The 23,133-nt window shown below is 42.4% G+C and overlaps 1 protein-coding gene across 8 annotated transcripts in view; it reads left to right on the forward strand.

Annotated features, from left to right (window-relative positions):
• FAM13A (family with sequence similarity 13 member A) overlaps window positions 1–23,133 on the forward strand; it is a 117,384-nt gene that overhangs the window by 43,491 nt on the left and 50,760 nt on the right. For 6 of the 8 annotated variants that reach the window (XM_088164000.1, XM_088164002.1, XM_088164003.1 and 3 more), the window contains exon 6: window positions 2,571–2,743. In XM_088164000.1, the coding sequence (XP_088020126.1) occupies window positions 2,571–2,743 (173 nt within the window). Of the gene's footprint in view, window positions 1–2,570; window positions 2,744–17,128; window positions 17,229–23,133 lie in introns of those variants that run through there. The other 2 variants (XM_014889795.2, XM_088164007.1) reach the window with 1 other exon arrangement.

Raw genomic sequence — 23,133 nt, forward strand, 5'->3', positions numbered from 1 at the left:
AATTATAGAGTAGCAGACTTCAGCAGAGTCCATGTTTTCAGTGGCCCCAGACTATAGCTATGCTGTAACAGCCCACAACATAGCTGCTTCAGGCTGACTCTGATCTTCATCAAATACAATTTGAGGTTAGGCTTCACCAGAGAAAAAACCTTCGGGAAACAAAAATCAAGTTCTTTTTTCTTCAGCCAAAGCCTGCTCTCTATGCTTGTCCTTGAATTTATTTGTATCATCTTCCAAAGTGAAGGCTTGTATGTATTTACAAAGATTTATAGATTTGTGTTTATTTAGTGGTTAGATTTTGCTGGGAACAAAATGCTGCTCTCACAGATGCCACACCACATCAGGCATCACAGTATGCAGCAGGTCATATGTTCTTGTTTAGCCTGGAGAAAAAGAGGTTGAGAGGTGACATTATTGCTCTCTACATGTACTTGAAAGGAGGTTGTAGCCAGTTGGGTTCTGGTCTCTTTTTCAGTGCATCCAGACCCCAGGTCCTGCTGCCTCCTGTTGTGATTCTCTCCTGTAACATTGCCGTTGTGTAGTTCCCTGTCTCCCCTCCTCCCCACAAACATTGTTTTCCCCTTTGAAATCACTGCACTGCTGCTGTTTGGTACCAGCTGAGAGGCACTGCCTGGTGCCCATGTGCTGTGTGTGCCTAGTTCCTGTGGTGCCAGTGGCCAGAGACCTCTGCAGGTGATGGGCTGACAAAGTGCTGCTGGAACCACCAGTGGTCCAAAGGTGAGATCCTGACTTCAGGCAAAATGCCCATTGACGTCAGCAAAGTCAGGATCTTGCTCAGAGCAAGCAGTCCAGAGGCTGAAACTGGGAAGTTCTCTCAATATCTCTGTCTGATTTCCCTATGCACTGATACATATTTCATTTTTCATTTTATTCTCTGCAAAGCTCAGTAAGAAGCAGCTTTCTGTCCCATGAAACTTTTTAACACGCACTAAGCATTTGAAAGCAACTGTGAGTGGAATGAAGTACTAGAAACAGAAGTAAAACAAATTTTGCAAAAAAGCTTAGGGTAAGCTAGGTATGAAAAGGAGTTCAGAAATTCTGATTTACTGTCCAGCAGATTTGTAACAACCACAGCAGGCAGCAGAACTGAGAAACAAATGGATAATTAAAGTAGTTATGAGACGCTAACATTATTTCTTCTTTAAAAAAATTGTTACAGGAGAGCCTGTGAATATGTGTGTAGGTATAGTCAGTATAGTGCACTTGAATTTTCAAAAGGTTTTAATTGGATTGTCAACAGTTTCTAAAGAAGCAAAGAGATCATGTGATCAGAAGGAAAGACTTTTTATGGATTAATAACTAGAAAGCAGTAAAAAGATATGATAGGTTTATTGGTGGAGAAAGGTGTTCTGAGAAGCCCTTAAGGATCTCTGTTGGAATCTGTGCCATTTAACTGCTTCCATAATGACCTAGAAAATTCACAATGTACTGCTATTAGAAAAGTATTAAAGATAGAAAGAACTAAAAGCTGGCTACAAGGACTTTAAGAAGGCTTCTAATTTACTCTTTATTGGGTGAAAAACTGTTGAGTTTCCATCACTATGTGCAAACTATGTCCACAAAACCCCACAGATTATACAAATATGTGTACTGATGAGCTCCAAATAAGAAATCATGAAAGCAAATAAAAAGTTAGATTTTCGTTGAGAAGCCACAACTAAATCTGCCTTCGTATATAGTGCTACATGCAGTTCTGGCTACATTTTAGAAAGGACTTCACAGTAGGTGAAAAGGTGAAGAGAAAAGCAGCAAGTTTGATCAAACACATGAGTATGAGTTCTGTAAAATGAGAGACTATATAAACTAATTTTTCTGTCTGATTAGACAGCATTACTGGAGTGGTATAAAGTCAAGATTGGTATGAGGGGGTTGGTTAAGGAACAGTTACTGGCAAATTGTCGCAATTCAAAACCAAGGGAAGGATTATGTCACCATACCTAAAATAGAAGTACCTTAAAATCAATTTTAATCAATGTGTAACAATGTTGTGAAACTCCCAGCCGCAGGATGTTGCAAAGGCTAAAACCAGAAGTCAGCACAAGAGAAAAATGAACGCAATCACAAAGGTTAGGTTCAATGTTTGCTGTTAAAATGAAGGGCAAACCTCCGAACTTGCTCTTCTCCCCTAAGCATTCTTAGGGCACCTGCTGGTACCAGTTGTCATTAAAAAGGTTGGTAAGGGGGTCGAGAAGAGCTATATTTGCTATTAGCATCTGTTTTTCCAGTAGTGTCAAGAAGCAAATTCAATACAAACTTTTTTAGACCATCTGTTGTGATACAGAAAATAAGTATTTATTTCACTTACCTTTCTTTTCTTAATTGTGTTCATCCCCCTGCTCTTTCAATAGACACGCCTTTGTTTTTCTTTAAATAGTCTTTATCAAGCTGAGTGTTTGATTTAGATCTATTTTGTAATACTCTTTTGCACCTTGTCACCTTTGCTGTTTGTACACTGGTACACAATGTCTTTCAGTTACAGATTATGTGAAAGGGCTGTTCTGGCCTTTCTTCCTTTCACATTTCAATTTTCTCTCTCCTTACTTCTGTAGATGACCAAACCCCCAGTGGAACGATCCAGCCAAACGTGCCTATTGCCACAACCAGGCCAGTCAGATGGAGTACCTCAAGTCAGCCTCCGATTAACAGACAGTGCTTCACGTGGGAAGGAGATGGACTTAGCAGATGAAATCTCCTTTGTTAACAATGATGTGTTTTTCTCCAGGTTAGTGTTCTTTTTTTCTGTCTTGGTTGTTTTTCTCTTTGTTGGTTTTGTACTTACATCTCTGGCTCTGGGCAATTTTTAACCAGGATACTGGTGTGTAAGATATATTAATGTGCCTTTTCCTGTTGAATCCACGCACTCCAAAGCCAGCTGTGTGCTTTGGTTTGCCTCTCCAACATAAAATTTCAACATATGAGAGTAGCCTGCTTGGTGAAGGAATGCAGATGGACAGGTCTGATCTACAGTCAGGCAATAGAAATTACACCAAGCACAAGATGCAACCAAAAGATATCTCTTTTAGATAATCAAGTGTATTTGATATGCCTAGTTTAAGTCTTAACAGATGGCTGACTTTATTCTGTCTCTAATTCCGAAATGGAAGGGGCTTTTGAAGGGTTTTCTCTCTCTGGCAAGAATGGTTCTACTGATAGTACTACTCCATTCAGACAAGTGTGGAAGACTATGTGTAGAGTATCTAGAAGAGTATTTTTGTGAATTTATCTATGAGAGTCTATTGGTGTAAAGCATCTATAAAAGTATCCATTTAAAAGTGTATTTTGAGTTTTGATTTCTGGCAGATTGACTGTTAGGTAAACCGGTAATGGGTGTTTTGCTTTCCTATAAAGTCCTTCCCTGCACATCAGGCTGAACCGGGATCTTTTCATTATTCTCAGGATATTGAATTGAGTCTGCCATTCTTTCTCCTCTTGTGTCTAGTGCAGCACATGAGGGATTCAGGTTACTGTGGGAAATTTCAGTGTGCTACTGAAATATGGAATTGGTGGGAAATAGTGCTGTTCACATGTCATGAAACAGAGCACTGCAGTGTCCCAGCATACCAACCAGGAACACAAAGCAGAGGCAATGCTGCCAGACACGTAACTGAGTGACTTCACTGTGTAAGCAGGAGATGTGTGCTATTCTCAGCACCAGAGCAGGCAGACAGCACTCAATTTACGAGACAAGTTACCAAATTATGCACTAACACCAGATTTTGATTCATAGTAATGGTAGTGAAGCATAGATGTTGAATTTGGTTTCTAGCCCTTGGCAGAAAGGGCTCTTTAACTATTAGCTATTTTAGCTGTGTGTTTCACTCTCCCCAAGCTTCCCTAAAAATTCCTGCAGCCAGAACACATCAGGTTTGTTTACATGGCTTCATCAATCCAGCTGCTTTTGACTGAGTTGAGTTAGAAATCAATGATCAAAGCAGGTCAGCTGGCAAATTGGAGAAGGCAATACAGTTCTAGCAGCTAGACAGGGCTGTGGCAGAAGTTCCAGCCTCTTGTGTTGATATGCTGGAGCCTGACAGAGAGTGTGCCTGTACTCTGCTATGTGTTTCACGGTATAAAGGGAAATGAAGTGCCCAAGGGTTGAAATAAAAAACTGTCAGGTCTGGGAAGGTTTTTTTTGAGTGATGTACTTCATGAGGTACCCCAACAAACTGCCTTTCTTTTATGAGAACAGTCTCCAAATAATGCAATTATTTTCTGTAGAGAGCCCTGTTTTCCTGTCAATGTGTAATTGCTTAGAAGAGTACTGTTGAACTATGGGACAGTTGGGCCAGTGCTGGCATAGGACATTAAGCACCAAATGAAATGTGTTTGTAACTAGGCAGAAGCCTGATCTTCACGCTCAGGCCTTGGGTTGAAAGATGTCTGCATCTCTGATTTTATCTTGGAAATTAATTAACTGTAGAAATTAGTTCTCTTGTAATCCCATTTTGCTGAAGAATGCCCTAGTTTTCTGTCCTGCCACACTTCCATACATATTTACCTAATTGTGTTGAATATCTATGCTGATGTTTGCTTCTGGTCCTTTTTTGTCAGTGATCTACTGCCACTGCTGAAGGAGGAGTAGGTAGTGTTTGCTGTTTTCTTCCCAGCTTCAGGCTGGCAGGTTATGGGCAGGATGGGATGGAGAGAAGGCCCTGGACTAGGGGAAGAGCAGAGAGAGGTATCTAGCAGACCTAACATGCTTGGGGGAGACAGCTGTCTGTGCAACGGGCACAAACCTTGATTCCCTGGCATCACTGATATGTCAGGAGTGGTTTTAAATATGCTTTTGGCAGCCTTGTGGCACTCCCATGTAATTTAACCCCACAATGAAGTATTACCTGGTGTTATTTCAGTGCAAGGCTATTATTAGGAGTTTTCACCTTTTTCAGCAGAAGGACTCCGGCATCTGACCTAGATTACAGTGCTTCGCAAACACACTGCTATTCTTACTGGGTGGTTTTGTGTCACAGCGTACCAACAGTTCTAAAATAAATTTTATCATTAATTATATGTAATTACTAGATAAGTTTTAGTGAAACTACTGTATCTGCTCAGCTATGATATGATCTTTGTTAGAAAAGAATAAAGGTTGTTCTTGGCAGTGATAATCATTTGCTGTTTCATGAACACACCTGTGGTTTTTTCCCTTTCCACGCTCAGATACTGTGATATAGGTGGATTAGAAGGGGATGAGGGGCTGCATAGAAGAGTAGATGCAGAATTCCACCTTTAGCAGCTTCACAAGTATAACAGTGAAGAAATAACCCCACACGCACTAAGCCCCTAAGGCTCCCTCCAGTAAGGATTACAATCTTTAATAAATTTTCCATCAGTTTCATTTGACACTAGAGCCTTCAGAGAGAAACTAAGTGACTTTCTGGTTGATCAGTGATTTTTAATATTATTTAAAATGCTTCTTAATATATGTATTCATACAGTTGTCCTTAAAATGAAGATCCACATACTAAGTAGCAGCTACAGTTGTGACTATGTCTTCTATAATAACCTTTTTAAAAAAATATTGAAAGTTATGGTATGCCTCCTTACAGGTATGATAGTCCTCACTGCAGGAATTTTTTGAAGGGGTTGCTGTTATCTGAAATATGCAATATATCAGTTGCAGTCAAAACAATGCATAGCATAAAATCTGTATCACCTTCTGTTCACAACAGTTATCTTTAGAAAATGTTATATGTAAAGTTATGTTCTTTTTTCCGGACAAAATAGGCAGATTAACTCTATGTACCTTCAGTCCCCATTAGTGCATAATGAATTTGTTGTTTTGAAAATTGCCTCATTATTATAGCTGTATGCCAAAGGGCAAACTGCTAATTATGCAATAGCAGAAAAGCATACCTGTAATGCAGCTCTTGAGTAAATCCAAAAACAGTGGAGAAAGAAAGAGAGAAAGGAAGAAGGTAGGGAAGAGGCGGGAGAGGAGAGACTGGTCCTCTGAAAAAAGAATTAAAGATTTTAGGCCGTGTGCAGCCTGTTACTTACTTCTGTGAGTCTCATCTCATTTTTGCAAGAGTTCCTGTGCAGAGCTTCAGGGCAGCCAAACCTCCAGAGACTGGGAACCGCACATGTCCTTTGTCTTTACCTGGATGAGAGCCACAAGACATACACTGCAGACTCAGGACCTGGGAGAGGCAACAACTTTTGGACTGGAGAGTGGGCTGGAGGGAATGGGCCACCCTGGGGCCTTATCAGACCTTCAGTGAGAGGGGTCTGGAGTGGGCTTGCAGTTCTGTGAGACCGAGTCTCTCTTTGGGTCCCTCTTTCTTTCTCTGTCTAGAAGGAAAACATCTCAAAACTCTGATTCATGCAAAACTGCAGGAGGAATTGGCATGATTTTGAATATGTTTAGAGGTACAAAAACTTCAAATAAGTGCTTCAAATGGCTTTTACTTCAGGGTTAGATATATTAAGATTTACATGGATACAAAGAGAGGAGGGCCTCTTGCAAGCAATTCTCTCACTTTTCATGCTAAACTTTGTATACAAGCAAACAGAAGAGAGAGCCTTCAGGAAGGTGGGAAAATGCTTCCTGCAGTCAAAACGTGAAGCCCGAAATTGAGGATGGTGAGCATAAATGTCTTTCCTGATGCTGGCTCAGAGCTGCATGCTGTCTTCAGACTTTGGTTGACACTCTGCTGGATCTTTTGTCCAGGAAAAGGCACTAAAATATGCTTTGCTGTTCTACGTGTCTGTTCTAGCACTTGCTGGAGCTGCATCTCTTTGCACTCCTGCGACTGTTTTGAAGAGATCCCTCAGTGGGAGGGCATGCTGCTGTTTGTGGTGCTGTTAGGCTCTGTGCGTGGAAATACCAAAGGAGTGCAGCTGAGTACCCGTCCTTGCCTGATGTAGTGGTTGGGTGCTGGGGAATGGGTGCCATGTATGGCAGTCAGACTTCATGAAAGACATTGTGCAGCTCCTCAGAGACACAGCTTAGAGCAACCGCAGTAGTTGTTCAGTAAGCCAGCCTTCTGTATTTTGTAGCCGCATCTCTGTATGCCAGAGATCACAAATTCCTGTTTGTGACTGCCATCACAGCTGCAATGAGATTTGCCAGCACAGATAGGCTGTGCTGGCTTTCTAACACGTGCACGTTCTCAAAGAGAAGGTTTGTTTACATCAACCTTTTGTTCACAAAAATCCTTATATCTGGCCTGTGTCCTGAAAATAAAGGGACCACATGCCTGCTAGCATGGTAGCATCCCTAAAATAGAGGGTTGGTCAGTGTGCCCTGCTGTGCCACATTCTTAATAACATTGTGTATTTTCACTGCTAGTTGTTGAGGTATGAAAACATACATATATTTGTACACTGAGAAGTTTGTGCTTACTATAAACACTTCCCCTATTTGTTGGCTTTCCTTTTAGCAGCTGTGGTTTAAAAACGAGGCAAGCCAAAACTTATCATTATTCTCTGGCATGTGATAAGAATTGGCCTGTTCTTGCCAGAACAAATCAAACAGAGGGGCTAGTGTTGTTTGCTTAGCTGACTATTTTTGTTTAGGTTTGGGGTTTTTTTGTTTTTGAAGTCTGTCATGCCAGTACATTCAGTCCCCATCAAAAGTAATAATTTGCCTTACCACTGAGGAGCCTTGCTGCCAGGTTTACATAAGGGATTGCAGCCAGGCTGCAGGCAGGGCTACCCTCCAACAGCCGTGGATTCTTCAAGAAAATGATTCAGGAAAGGGGTAAAGGTCTGGAATGTGTGTAGGGAGGTGGTAAACACAGTTGCCTTCTGCATCATTCAACATGCAGCAGCCTCTGGCAGGCCCTATTCTGAGCCCTCAGAGAGAACATTTTATGTAAAGTGTTGTTGCTTTTTGCCACTTTCTCTCTTTAGGTTGTGTTGAGTTAGTTTTTCCAAGCTGACTCATTTAACTTTGCAAGTACATTTGTCTCCACCCTCCTATGCAATCAATTCCCTTCTTTCTTGCATTGTGGGATGCTGGCAGCAGGAGCTGCCTTACATAATGAGTTATTAAGAAAAGCATTCAGTTTTCTAAAAACACAGCCACAAAGACATGTGATTTCTGTGTCTCTCCAAGGCAGGTGACTGTGAATGGTAAATCAGGGTGTGGTCTGAGCTCTTCCTGGGTTCTTCTCTCCTGTCTATAGCCCAGATGTAATAGCAGTTACAGACACATGTAATTATGTAGATTTTTTCCATGCAAGTCACCTGGGTGGATTTCAGTGTATTTTTCCAAGCAATTGACCTTTCTCTTCCACCCTGCCCAGGTTACTCCTTTAAATTAGGCTTTGTCCATCACACTATTCTAACTTTCCTTTATAATTCTGTCCATTTTATCTTTGTCTCTGTTTACAAGATTTACGTGGTGATGAATTACAGCTTGTGGGATGGAGAACATTTTGAATCTGATGCCCTGACCTGTGCCACAGAAGTGAGGTTCATCTTGTATGCAAGAAGAATCATATATGAAACAAAGATCTGGTGACTTCAAGGTAGAAGGCACATATGCACTTTTATTGTCATAATGTGCATATGGAAACAAAAGTTCTTCTTTCGGTCCATGAGCCAAGTATATGAGCTTTTCCTGTTTCCTGGGACAGCATCCAGCACTCAGCAGCCTTAGAAATCATAAAAGGACTACAGTAAATTCACGGTAATTGAGTAGCAAAGCTGGAAAAAAATTACTCCCTTTCTGTACCTCAACCATTGCTGTCTCAGCTAGAAGGATTCTTTATTTTGTTATCTGCTTTTGCTGCAAGGAGGAAGTCTCTACATCTCATGAAGCTGATGGCTTTCTGATACCAACTGAGTCACATTATAGATTTCTGAGGGAATAAAGGACAAACATCTGTATGATTTTTAAGTAATTGTTAAGCAAAAGGATATGTGATCTCTTATTGGAGAACACACAGTGAATAATGAGTTTCAGCTAACCTTGGAAATCTTTGTGCTTTTAATATTCATGTGTATATAAACCAAGACACCCATCACTAACCTGTGTTTCAAGCAAGTAGGGAAGGAGTAAAGTCTCTGCACTGTGACTTGACTTATTTTTACTTCAGTAATTAAGTAGTTCCCTCTCCTGTAACTTCCTTAGGCTGTCTGCTGAAGTGCCTGGTCCATTGTTCAGATGGGGAGGTTCAGCACAGAGTGCTTTGTTTCCGTTAGCTTTGCAGAGCCAGCAGTTTTCTACCACCTGAGGCTGTGAGGTATTTCTTCCCCTGTGGCTCTCCAGAGGGGACCTGGGCCTGTGTCCTGCAGGCAGTCCTCACAGGAAGATCAGCAGGCAGAGGTCACCGGGTTCTCAGTCAGGTTTGTTTGCTGCTGCAATTTCCCGGTTCAGCTGGGAGAGCTGTGCATTTGGACGTTGTGTTCAGCACGTTGCAGTGTAGGCTGCTGGGTTCAGCTGGGACTTCCCATGACACACACGTATATTTTTATTCAACATGGTCAGCTGGCTGGCTAATAAGAAGAGGCTGAGCGTGGCATGGCAAAGTTGTCACTCACTGCTCCTGTCACTTCGTTTGCATTGGTTTGGCTCTGAGCTGTTTCAGTGCTCTAAAATTCTCTTTCGTGGTCAGTGGTCATGAGAGATTTCCTCTCATTTTATCTGTTGTGAGGAGTATGATCCCAAGTTGACTGCTTATCTACAAATTTTACTTCTCACATTGGCTCAGTGCCTTCCTCCTGGCCGGAGAGGGTTGCAGTTAGGAAGTGTGAAGATAGTTCTGTTCCTGTACCAAAGCTTTTCTTTTCATTGTGCACCTGCTGAAATAGTGTGTGCTAGGGGTGCCTGCAAAGAGAGGCCAATAGGTAGTTGCGAAGAAAAACTAAAAGCTGCTTGATTGTTAATGACTTCCAGTTGTTAAGGCTTTCACAGGACTCTTGGAAACAAAAGATTCCACCACCAGTTCCTCAGGTCCTTTCACAGTCTCAAGCTCTGTGCATTCAGAAAGTTTGAGTCACATAGGGAGGGATTAATATCTAATAAAATAAAAGTTTTGTTGTTCTGCATTGGAGTTAGGAACTATCTAGCCACTGTAAAATGATTAAGAGCACTACTAACACTACTCTGTATTTTATAAAATGTATAGATATTTCCTTCAAAAAACCCACCCTGAAACTTCAGAAAGTGTCAAATTGGAAAAAAAAATAAAAATCAAGTGACTACTGTTCTAACAGAGCTATTGAGCATCACAGAAAAATTTTCCTTTAAAATCTTGTTAGCTTTTGCTGGATGTATGCTTATTGAGTAGAAAAATATGGGTTTTTTCCCAAGACTCCGAAAGGTGGTTGGGAAGTTGAAAACTTACAGACGTTACCCATGTTGTTCTGGATATTCCTGATAATGAACTTGTATGCTGAACTTGTTTTCCTGCAGTATCCACTTGTGCCACTCCTGATAGGAATGTCCTGCAGTGGGACAGAAGTACAGAGCAGCTGGGCTCAAAGCTGATGTTGCAAATGAGGGGCACAGCAGTGAGCTGTGCTCATTAAGCCCAGCATTGCTGTATCTGGCTGTGCATAAACAGCCATTTGTTGTTTCTTGCTGTACACACAGCTGGGCGCAGGAAGAAGTCCCAGGGCTGACCTCAGAGGGCTGTGTTCTGCTCAAATGCAGGTTTGAATGGATCTGGTCAGAGCTGCCTTTTAGCAGGATTTCCCTTGTTTCTGTGGCAGATGCATCTTGCAGCTCTAGGCAGAGAGCTGGAGTTGTTCTCACCCAGCTCACTCCTGTTTTAGTACTTCCCAGCCAGAGTTGATCTCTCCTGCCGAGTCGTCTTTTTCTCACCAGCTTTCCCGGGAGCCAGGCTGGCCACTGGGGCACTGGTGCAAAGGGAAGACCCCTTTCAGTCACTTCATCAGCTGGAGAAGAGGAGCTATTCCTGGAGGGTTTTTTCTGGAGGGTGACTCTGCCAAACTGCCTCCCTTGCCAAGACAGACAACAGTTTATCTTTCAGTGGAGTAAAAAGCCATGTGCAGCAAACATGAGCGGTGTGGCCTGTTCCTCTGCTTTCCTCAGCCCCTTCCCATGTCCTTGCTTTTCGTGTGAACTACAAGCCTGTCACTTGAAGGTGATTTAGGAGGCAGGGAACATGAAGGATGCAGAGGTATGGACTTCAAAGGCTAGCAATTTTGTAGAGGATTGGAAGGATGGTTTTGGAAAATGGAAAAGTGTAAAAACAGTGACATTTTTCGTAGGTAATATAAATAGTAGAGAGAGCACCAGGGACTCACTTAACATTTTTTTTAAAACCTTTCTGCTAACAAATGAATTCTTGTTCTTCATTGTTTTCAATGACATTTTCATTGGTCTGAAACAGCCAGCTTTTTAAAAAGCTTTTGTGCAGACAGCTTTATAGAAATAACAATTTAGTGTTTTAAAGAAGTAACAGTTTAGAGGAGTGGGAGAAATTTCATTGGACACTAAAATTTAGGAATTTCATTAGAATAGGCTTTGGCAAAAGCCTACTTTGATAATAACTTGTGCTAGACTGGACTCCTGCTTGTTTGCTTGCTCTCCTGTGCACTTGAACTAACTGGTGCAAATGAAGAACCTAGTGACCTCGTCACTCAGCATGCTTTACCCTGTTCCCACAGCAGATGAGCTGGCACAGCCATTCATTACTTGTTGCTTTCCCAGGGAGCCCTTTAGGAACCTAGTCCCAATCCTCCCCCTTCTCCAGGATGGAGGCCAAGAAATAATTTCTGGGCTATCCCATGGGGTGAGTCTCCTTTGGAACAAGTTAAAGCAGTGGACAAGCGGATGTGGCAGTGCTTGCAAAGGATACTTCTGTCTAATGAAGGGAAGCCACAGCAGCAATTCCAGGTCTCCATGGAACATCATGCGGTGTCCCTTGCAATGGGAAATGAACTTCTGTGCTTATCTGTTGGATGAGATCAGGAGTGCTGAGAACCTGAAGCTCTGAGAAGCTTTCAGTTTGGTCCATACTTTTCTCTTGTCCCTGCAAGTTTAAAGAACAGTTCTGGAATATGTTTCCTCCTTAACAGATTCTTAGCTAGTTTAAAAGGTAAATTGACCTCTAAGTTGCGGGAAGGAACAGAAAAGCTACTGTGCAAATACCAGTATATTCTCCACAGATATGCCAGTGAGGCTTGTATTTCTATGACAGCGTGAAAAATAAAAGGGGTAAAATAAAGTAATTTCAGCTGAGAGCAACCTGCTTCTCTTTTGGACAAGAGGAGAATCAGTTATTAAAATAAGTAAATTCTGCAAATTCCATCTAGACAGTGAAGCTTGGTATTCCTAAACAAAGGCAACTGTAATTTGTGAGAACATTAAAAAATCACTATAATTACTGATTAATTACATCAGTAGTTAATTATTCTCACCACTTTAAAATGTCTTAATTTCTAGACATAATTTGCCTATCTTTGACCTCCAGCCATTGAGTCTTCATCAGTTTTTGAGTACTAGGTCAAGTATTAATTTTTCCTGCATGCATCGACAATTTTCTTTGGAAAGCACTAAATGTGTGGGTTTAGTTTTTGTGTGCCCTTCATGGGTTGTCTCTTAGCACTCTTAAGTTTTTCACAACTTGCTTGGGATTGGAAATTCCTGAACTGGTCACAGTCTTTTGTAGCAGCCAATCCATTAGGAAATACGGACATAATAGACGTTTTTGCTGTAATACCCATGTTGATGTCTCTGGGAACAATGATAATTTCTTCAGCCACACAGTCACTCAGGGCTTGTAAGCACAATGTTGTACCCCCATCTTGCACATAGTTGTCCGATTTTGCTCTTATGTGGTTGTACTGAAAGTTTTAATGCTGGCTTGCACACAGCATGCAAAAATAGCCACCAGTATAATTTTAGATTTACTTAAAATCACTGAAACATCTTTAAGTGTAACAGGGCTGAGTACAGCTTTGCAAAGTCCTTTAAACCTTTCTGAGGATTCCCGTTTCACTAAATTATGTTTTTGACATATCAGCTTGTCTTTCTTCCTGTTTGTGCCCTTTTGGAGGGGGCGTTTTGAATTGTCTGTTTGCTTTGTTTGGACATGAAGGGCTACAGTTTCCAAGTACAGTTTCTGTTTACATGTGACTTGCTCATTTCATACTTTCACACAAGTCTTCTGGCCTGTGGGAGATTTTCCAGGGTATTCACTTATAATGGCAGATGTTCATGTGCATAGATACTTTAAAGAGGAAAATGTGTGTATTAATATAATTTTAAATTTTGTATTGGATGTATTTTGAAAAGTATATTATATCATTTTCAGTCAGGTGATATCTTTCCTTTGCATTTCATGTTTCTGCCAGAGGGAAAATATTGCATAACTTAGTAAATATTGTGGGAATAAATCGATGGTATTGAGTAGCATTCTAAAAACCCTCAGATTCTGTCAGACCAGGCAGGATTGCCTTTTTTTCATTTTCTTTATTTTTTAATAGTATCTGATTTGTGTATGACTGCACAGTGAAGCAAGGGATAACTGCTTTTCAGGAGGCAAACACAACCACATCCTCATAAAATGCATTATTTAGATCACATATATTGTATCCTCTGGTGCTGCTCACAGATCCTCTTCTCTTGTGGCTTTATATGCTGAGAAAAGTACTTGGTGTGCAGCAAAGTATGAAAAAGAAAGAGGAGAAAACACTTCTGTAATGATGATTGACAGGAGACTTCCTTTCCAAACGTGCAGTTCTTTAAACTTTGATGGAGAAAAATGGTTATTCATACTTAGTTCCAGAGTTCCAGCCAATGTTTTTTTTTTTTTTCTTTGTTGAAACTCAATAAGAAATTTACAAATCAAACAGTTTGAACACAGGTGTTGCCTTGGTGTAGGTGCTGAAGTGTGGTGGTATGTGTTGGTATTTCAAGAGACTTTATCATTTTTATTGTTATTTGCTGTCTGTTTTCCTGAAGTATGTAGAGAGCATACAGTCCATGGAGAGGATGCTGTACCTGTCCTGAGAGAGGGGCTTTCTTCATCCTCTGTTTCTGTAGTGGGTGGTACCATAAAGGGCTTCTGTGGTGCATTGTTGTTGCCAACAGATGAGTTTGGCCTTTCTGAGTAACAGAAATGCAAGAACTATATGAAACTTGCAGAAGATGTTTTGTCTTCTTTGTTTAACATGGGAGAACAAATTCAACAAGTAGAAGAAAATCCAAAAGAAAATGTTGTAAAATCCCAGGTTTTATGTGTGATAGCCCAGCTTGAGTTATGCAAGTTAAAAAAAGGCACAAGAGAGCAAGGGGAGGATAGGAATTCCTGCCTCTGACAAATAGCAAGTGGGTTTTAGCGTCAACATCTGTGTGAAGGAAGTGGAATTGTTTGGAGATAAGACTGCAGCTTTCTGGCAGCTTTTGTCTGCCTGCTTTGTGCCACAAATAAATCACTTGTGGTCCCTACCCATGAACAGGGGAGGTGAAAAATTAAGATTTGTGTTCTTGTTTAGCTGCTGAGAGATTCAAAAAGCCCATTGAGACCTGAGTGTGAACTGAACTAAAGTGACATGCATCCTGTACTCTTACTAGTGGTTGGCCACAGTCCTCAAAAGGAGTTTTAAAAATTTCCCTCTGACATTTCTTCATGTTAAAATCTTTTGTTGCAGTGTCTGCACCTGCTCTCAAAACAGTTAAAACTTTAGGAAACCAGCAGTGCTAGCATTATTTTAACTTTGGTCACCTTTCCTTCAACAGTTGCTGAAGTTGCCAGTGGGTGCTGGGAAACATGAGTTCTTGTACCTCTTCTTGGTCGGGATGGTTTTGGCAATGTTAAAAGAGACATGGGGATGCAAAGGAGAAAACTAATACCCATTGAGGAGACTGTAAAAGAAGAGAACAGAAACAAAAGGTGGATCTGAAGCTGTTGTGGGCACAGGAAGCCCTGCAACTTTACTGTTGGCATCTGGTTGATTTTAGCATGATGCCACGAGCTAACTTTCTTCACTGATGCTAATCCATAAATTAATCTTTCTGGTTATTGCAGCATCTCTTTTTGTTAGTGAATTCTTTGTCAAGGAGCTTAGTACTTTTTAGCTTATTTATACAAGCAAGTCCCATGGAAGTTATGACAGAATAGCTAGTGTATAAATTCATAGTACAGCAGCTATTTGAGTTATTCCACTTCTGTTTATTCAGCAAGCTGCTCTGGAGAACCCTGACTCTTTGCCCATGTAGATAGGTCCTTAGTTAAATGTGGAAAATTAATTTTTTTAATGGCATCCCGATGGTAACACTCAGTTTATAGAAGGGTAATAAACTATGAATAATTGCGTGTGTATAAAAAAAGACTGGCCGGGAAGAGTCAATTTGATTTATTGTCAAACTGTGAAACGGTACAAGGTGCTTTTGTTTTATACTGAAGTAGTTTTATGTATAAGAGTAAAATCTCATAGTTTTAGTTGCTTATGAGCACGTATGGCTCATTTAACTTAACAGGAAGTCATCAAGATACTCACTTAATTGCCATGGATAAGAGCAGCCCAGATCCATGATGGCAGAGTGCTTTGTCAGCATTGCTGACTTTCCTAAAAAGGGGCCTTGTGCTGCGCCTGGCTTGACTGTCACAGCAGAACAGGCTTGTGCTGAGGCAATGGGCAGAAGCATTACTAATGCACTTCTTCCAGTCAGCCAGCTGACAGGAGCAGATACTAAACAGTTCAGCCTACTGAAGCGAAGCCACGTCTCAATTGACCCCCGTGTCTCCACTCCATGCCATTGCTTTCTGAGACTGCAGCTGCCCACTGCTCTTGATTTCGACAGAAAACACCCCTGCCTCCTGCTGGCAAAGGTCAGGATATGTTGGGCATCATTGTGAAATGTCTGATACACTCTGCTAACCTGCAAGCGTTGGCTGCTTCCCCAGGAAGCTGATGTGGTTCATATTTAGTTTCCATGACCTACATCTCTGTGGAAGTGTTAAACATACAGGTACTAAACTCCTGCCACAGCTTTCTCCCAAGCCAGCACTAATCCTCACTAGGGTTTAATGGGGTGGTACTTCCAATGTTGACTTGAGTTTTTGAAGATTGACATGTGCCATTATGTTTGTACCACCTAAAGTGTTGAAAGGACAATCTTAGGTTTCTTTATCAGATTAAGATCGTCCCCTTCCCCATCATACAAAGTATGCAGTGTGATAACATTGTTCACAGGCCAGGCAGCGGTAGAAGTGTTTCTGTCCAGTGTTGGGGAAATGGAAGGCGATTCCTCAGGCCTTCTGGGCAGAGGAGCTGCAAAGGTGAGAAGGAAAATTCTGGGTATGTTCCTTCAGTAGTCATTAAATATTTCGGTGCAAGACCTTAGAGACTTTGTGCTGTTGATTTTCCTAGGCCGCTGTGTCCTGGTAAGTGACACACCCTTTGTGTGCGGTTCTTTTGCAAGCACTCTTCCCAGCGCCAAACTTCTGCCCAATAGAATGGTGTGATTTCTTGTTTCAGAGCAATATTTGGTCAGCAGCCACAGATGTAAAAGCAGGAGTGCCTGAGAATAGCCCACTGGGAACAAGAGTTCGGCTCTGCAGTTCTCTTCAGTTCAAATATTAAGGGAAGAAGAGCTCTCTGCAGTGGGTCGGAGCTGGGTGGCCAACTACAGCACAAACCTTTCAAACCGCCGTATCTATCTATTGCAACACGAAGAGATCAAGTGCGAAGGTTGTGCAAGCCCTGCTAGACACCGATCAATAGTAAAGGTGTGTGAGGGCAGAGCCGGAGCAGGATGGCGTGGAGCTCTGCGGGGGTCTGGGTGCCCAGGGCACCGCGCCTGCCCTTGCCGGAGCGGAGCCGGCTCCGCCGCTCGGGGGAGACTACATTGCACCCTGGGCGAGTTCAGGAAGAAGGGCCCTGGGTTATAGTTACTGAAGGGGCTGCAGAAGACCTCGTGAAGTCTTTCTGTTGGAAGGAGTCGTTAGCCCTTAGCTTGTAGCATCTTCTGCAGGCCCAGAACCAACCGGACATCAGAAGCCGCTGTTGGTTAACCTGTGCCTGCCGAGCCCGGTGGGGCGGGCAGGGCCAGGGGCCGTTGCGGGTGTCGCAGCTGAGGGGCCGGGCCGGGGCTCTCGGCGCTGGGGCGGGCCCTCGTCAGCCGCCAACCCGGGCCCGGCGGCTCTTTCGCCCCTCCCCGGGGCCGGGCGCTCCCCGCGGCCAAGCGCTGGCGGCGCTGCGGGCGCGGCGAGAGGCGCGGCGGGCAGCCGGGCGGGCAGCGGCTCCATGGCCAGCATGGCGTGCGAGGTGATGCCCCTGCAGAGGTACGTGCTCGGCCGGGGCTAGCTCGGGATCCAGCGCAGGGTTTCTGCCGGGCTGTCCGGCACGGGGGAGCGGGGACTCGGACCCGCCTGGGAGCGGGGATGCCCGCCCGGGAGCGGGATACCGGCCCCGACGCCGGAGCAGTGCAACAAGTGGGGCTATTAGCGGGTCTCCGGGGCTGGGGGATCTCCGGCGTCCTCGGGTGGAGAGGGGGATTCGATGTAGCGCCCAGAACCGCAAACAGCGCTCTCCGTGCGGGGTGGGAGCAGCTCTTAGGTGTGCAGGGACCCGGCCAGCCCTGTGTCTCCGCCAGCTCCGTGCGCCCAGGTAGACCCGAGCGCTCGGCGGGCTGCCCGCGGCGCGGCCGGGCTGCCCCTGCGCACAGCCCACCTCCCCCCGGCTGGCAGCTCGCACACCCAGCCTGCCGCAGCATGGGAGAGAGGTTTAGTTTTCGGAGGAAAAGGGCGGGGTGTTCCCAGGGTGCCGACGCACACCTCACTTCAGCACCAGCTGTGAGCAGGTACCTGTGCTGGCATGTGCTCCCGCCACACTATGGCAGGGACAGCTGCAGTCAAGCTCCTGAAATGGCAGGGCACAGACCCACTGCGGGGAGGAGTGTACACAGCCCTTTCACTGGGTCATCAAATTCTTATTTTTATTTTTACTGCTCATTCAGTTCTCAAAATTAAGCAGTCCATACATCCCCTAATAGTATTTGAATGACCTGAGTATCAATCTTTCTGTAATCTGCAAAACAGTAACTAAAAAATTTACCGTGCCGTTTCAGCACTCTGGTAGTGCTGTTTCGGCAGAAGCTGCAGAGTTGCTGCTTACTTGAACACAATAAAATAGTAACTGAAATTGCTGCCCAAACTGTTATTGTCTTGATAAAGTGCAGGGTCCTCTGCAGGTAGATGTGGAGAAAGTCTTTGGCACTGTTGCAGTCGCAGGGTTCCATGTTGATGACTGCAGAGAAACAGAAATATGGTTTGAATGTCTTAAAGAAGTGGTCACAGTGCATCATTTCTATTTGAAGGACCAGTCTCACATAATATTTTTAACCTTTCTATGTTCTCGAGGATCTGACTGTCCTTGCAGTGGTCGGAACAAGTGCTTGTTATTATGCTCTTGACTCTTCACCCCGAGGGAAGATAGGTTTCACAGGCTGGCTCTAATTAGACTCTTTGTTGTTGCAAGGACTAAGTCTGGATCAGTTAGAGATGCCGGCAGCACTTCAAAAATGAGGCATTTTCTTCAAACTCCATTAAGCCATAAGCATGGTACAGAATTGTTTTGAGTTCTTCAGTTAAAATAATTAATGAAATTCTGGCTCCTTTTCCATCTCCTTTATCTATTTTTAGGCTGTGCATACTGTACTTTTTAGCATCTTGTTTTCTGGCACAGATTGCCAGATCCCTTTACAGTGGCATTTTCCACGTTGCACCTTTATTTTCTTGTTCTTCCCTCCCTTAGGGCAGAGTTTCACTGGCTTTGAGAATTTTTTGTCAGCTTCAGGAAGGCTGATACCTCCAGGATTGGTTGGTACCAGTGTGGATAGCACTATGTTTGTAGTTTCTGTGAGATGGATAGGCTGGTGTTGCTGTTCCTGCTGAGGGCATGGACAAGTTGCAGTGCATGATTCCAGTTTTGGGGTTTGGTCGGAGTAATGGCACCCTTCAGGTTCTGTGATTTAGGGTACTTGCCAATCTGAAAGAATCTGTCCCTCTCAAAAAAGGAAATGAGCTGCCTGCAATAATCATACTTGATTCCCATTCTGGGTGAGTGAGCTTGCTCCTGCCCATCTCCTGCAGGTGCCCTGCTACATGTTCTCTTCGGGGCCACGAGTCTGACCATGCTGTAACCTGCCATGGAAATGCTCCTGTACTGAAGCAATACAAGTGTGTAGCTGGTGTGTAAAACTTGGGAGAGGAGAAGGGCTCTGTGTCTACCAAGATATGTGTGAGCTGTGAATCTGTCTTCCAGAAAATCATATAAAGTGCTTGCATAGAGCCATATGGACTCTATGGTATCATCTGTGGAATGGCATATGATGGGGTATGGTGTCCTGCTGTGAGGAATGACAATGGTTATGTCAGGGTTATGTTTCATTGTATGGGAAGAGGTAGAAGGCCAACTATGTTGAATCCTCACTGCAGTAGGTACTGTATTGCCCAAGCACTGCAGAAGGCACTGGTGGATATCACATAGATTGCATTACTGATTTTCCAGCAATTTATCCACCGTTAATTGTATCTTCTATTGCTATTAGGCTACTGTCTTTTCAGAATAGCATTAACTTACTTTGTTATCCCAGCTTTCTAGTTAGAGCGTTACTAATGCTGTTAATGCATGTTTTAATTCATGTATTCTAGCTCAGTCTATTGAAGATTTAACAACAGCTGTGCAAAGCTGAAACCTGTGGCTGCCTTTGCCAATCATATCTACCAGTTTCTGTAGGAGATAAGAAAGGCAGGTACACACTTAGGCCTTGTTTGTGATCGGTGGCCTCTGTTGCTTAACAAGTCAGGGTAGTGGAAGAGTGAAGCCATCACAAATATTTTTAGCAAGTGCATCTGAAAGGAGTAGGGAATGTGACTGATCTGTTTCTAACCTGTACAGCAGCAGTTGTCTGCATGGGCAGGGGGGATGGCTGCTGTGTTTTCTTTATCAGGTTTGTGAACATTTTTGTGTGTGAAGTTGTGCTGTAAATAAGTCTGATCTTTTGGACTTTGCTATCGCTTTCTGTCCAAGGTACTGGGAGTGCTTGACAAGCCCAAATGAAGTATATTCTGGAATATCGATGTGGAGTATGCTCTCTGAGGGTGGAGAGAACTTGAATCTAGATTTTTCTTTGTTTGCTTTGGGTTTGGGTGTTTGTTTTTTTTTTTTCTGGTGGAAGAATGAAGAGAAATTTAAACCTGTGGCTCTCATCTTCCTCAAGTCATAGCTTGTTAGAAAATGCTTTGTGAATTTTTTTGTCTTCCAAGCTCAGATTCGACCCACAGCTGGTAGCCTGTCTTGTCACTGCTGTGACAATGTGAGTGTAGGAGCCTGTGGAAGCTCTTCCTCAGTACCACTGGGGGTGGAAGGCTCTGACTAAAAGAGGAAATTGGTATGGAAATTTTCTTCGGTGTTAGTCTCTGGGGTGTCCACCTGATTAAGCAACAAAATATTTATATTTGCCTGAAAACTGGCCTCTTAGATACCTTTCTTTGAAGTGTGCAAGCTTTTAACAAACAATCCTGAAACTGAAATCACTGGTTACCTAGTAACAGTTCTTCACCAGTATAATGCAACAGGTATGTGTGTGTTATGCAACTTCACTGTTAAATTCTGAGAAGAGGTGAGACTTCAGCTGGTACATTCATTCTACCTTTCTGAGCCATTTTCTGGTTTTATCCTAGTGAGGACTATTGCCAAACCACAAGTAAAAGAAAAGACGCTGCCACATCTTTCATAATAAGACCCAACTAGTTTAAGAAGTAAAACAACAAAAGTGAGCTGTTTAACATTGACGTCATTTCATAAAAGATAAACATATTTGCAATCTGGGAAGATAGTAAGCAGAAAATAATCACACAAAATTATGCTGTCAAGGGCTCTGGGATATTCTGGTATGTTAATATAAATGGAAATTCTGCCTCTTGCTCACAGTGGCACTTAATCAGCAAGAAGTTCTGCCCACTTCAGCTTGCCATGGGATAGCCTATACTTCCCTGATCTCTGATGTTGCTTTGAAATAGGAGGTGTACAAAAAGCTTTCAGTGTATTTTTTTTCCTATTCAGGTAATATGCTTCAATCTCAGTGCCCCCTCACACACACCCTGTGCAGTTATGCCTATGGATAGATGCCTGTGAAGTCTAATTTAGTTGAGAGATCTTTAGGAAAAACATGCTGAAGAAACAGCTTTGAGGAAGATGATGGGATCCTTTGGAGTTTAATATTTAAACCAATTCACCTGCACACAAGTAATTGGAGATACTTTGCATTGTATTATATTTTTGCAGAATACATGAGTTCAGAGTAAAGAAGCTGGATTGTCAGCCTTGGATTTTGACATGTGGCTCATTTGCTGAATAGCTTGCTTAAGTTTTAGTGGTATGCATGGTTAGGTATAAGCACAACTATTGTGAAGACTGGAGATAAATATCTGAAGCAACATGTTCTGGTTTTGAGTTATTAAAGTTGCTCTTCAGGGAAAATGGAAATGTTGGCATGGAAATTACTCTCAGAGGAAAATAGCTGTTAAGCATTTGTTTTTTAAACAGTGCATATGTGGCATTCCCTCTTCCCCCTCAGTTTAAGGATATAGAGCAAGGGTGGCATTGCTCAAGGATTGAGGGTAGGTCCTGACTTTAATGGTGACCATTGTATCACTGCAGTGTTATGATATTAGATTAAATTTATGCTTAATCTTGCATCAAGGATGGTATTATTGTTTCTTCTTTTGCATAATATACTTCAATATTTATTTGAAGAAAATTTATTTTGAAGGATTTATTTGAAAGCAAAAGCTTGTGTTGCCTGTTAATTCTCATTTGCAAAATTGCCTTTTACCCACTGCTGTGAAGCACAAGCTATGAGTAAATAGCTCTATTGAGAAAATAAGCATGCAATAAATTTTCATGAGCTGTTTCAATTTTGCATTTTTTGCAACATTGAAATAACTTTTGTGGGGAAATTACTTGGATGGGTGAAAAAGTGATGAAAAATTCTTGACTAAGATGAGACCTTCAGCAAAAAGCACTGCTGTGGCCTCAAAATAATGCTTCCTTGAAGCTGTTTTTAGTGTTGTTGGTGTTGAATGTCATAATAAATAAGTAAACAATATTGTTAAAATCCTCAGTAGTTGCAAAAATTATGTCTTTTAATCCAAGGAGGCATAGATGTTCTGAATGATGAGAAGAAAACAAGAGGGAGATAAGTTTGAAGCCTTAAGGAGTAACCCAAACTTAGCCTTCCTTCTCTTTCCAAAACCTGCATTAACTTCTGATGCCATTAATAATTTGATGTCACTGAATTTTTCATTGCCTTTTTGTTTCAAAGCCTTTTTTGATTGCTTTGCATTGAAAAAGTATTTCCACTAAAAAACAAGTACCTTTCTTTTGGAAATGAGAATTTCTGTGGTAGAATAGAAAGTGAGCCATTCCCTTATCTAACATTTGAGGTCAGAACAAACAGAGCCTCTGGCAAGGCATTAGGAAAACATGACCTTGGCTGAGCAGCAAGACCCTGCCAGTGTCTAGGCTCTTCATCTCTGGTGCAAAATGTTGACCCATGTGTCAAAGTACATTTTCGTAATTGTAAAAGAAAAAAAAACAATGCAACAAAAAAAATCCCCAAAGCCAAAATCCAGAGTTTGTTGGGTTTTTTTGTTTTTTTTTTTTAAATTTCATCTGCTTAATGTCTCATTTAAGTTTTGAAAAGAGATGTGGAGTAGGAAAGCAGCAGTAGCTTTGTAATGGAGGTTCCAGTGCCAGGAAGCTGAGGCAGAAGGACTGCTGCTGATTAAGTGCAAATAAAACAAAGAGGAAGGACCCTGAGCCACTCTCTGACTGTGGTGGGAGCTCAGGCGAGTGAGGAGAGGGCTGAGACAGGGCTATTCCTCATGTCTGTAAATAAATTGGGAGCTTTCCATCTAAATGAGTGTTCTACAATAGGCTCAGCAGCTCCCTTATGCTGCCTGAAGGGCGATATGATTTAAAGGTTGGACTTGTTCTAAGAGGTCTTTTTCACCCTCAATGATTCTATGTTTCTATGAGAAAAAAAACAACAACCATGATAGCCCGCTTAAGAATGTGAGGGGTGAATGTAACATTACCTGTAACATTCGTGTTGCAAAAGAGGTATGCAAAAAAGGATAACTCTCCTTCCATAATTGAAATTAATAATTTAACAGACTTCAC

The sequence above is a fragment of the Sturnus vulgaris genome, chromosome 4 (assembly GCF_052056855.1).
Source record: "Sturnus vulgaris isolate bStuVul1 chromosome 4, bStuVul1.hap1, whole genome shotgun sequence".
NCBI lineage: Eukaryota > Metazoa > Chordata > Aves > Passeriformes > Sturnidae > Sturnus > Sturnus vulgaris.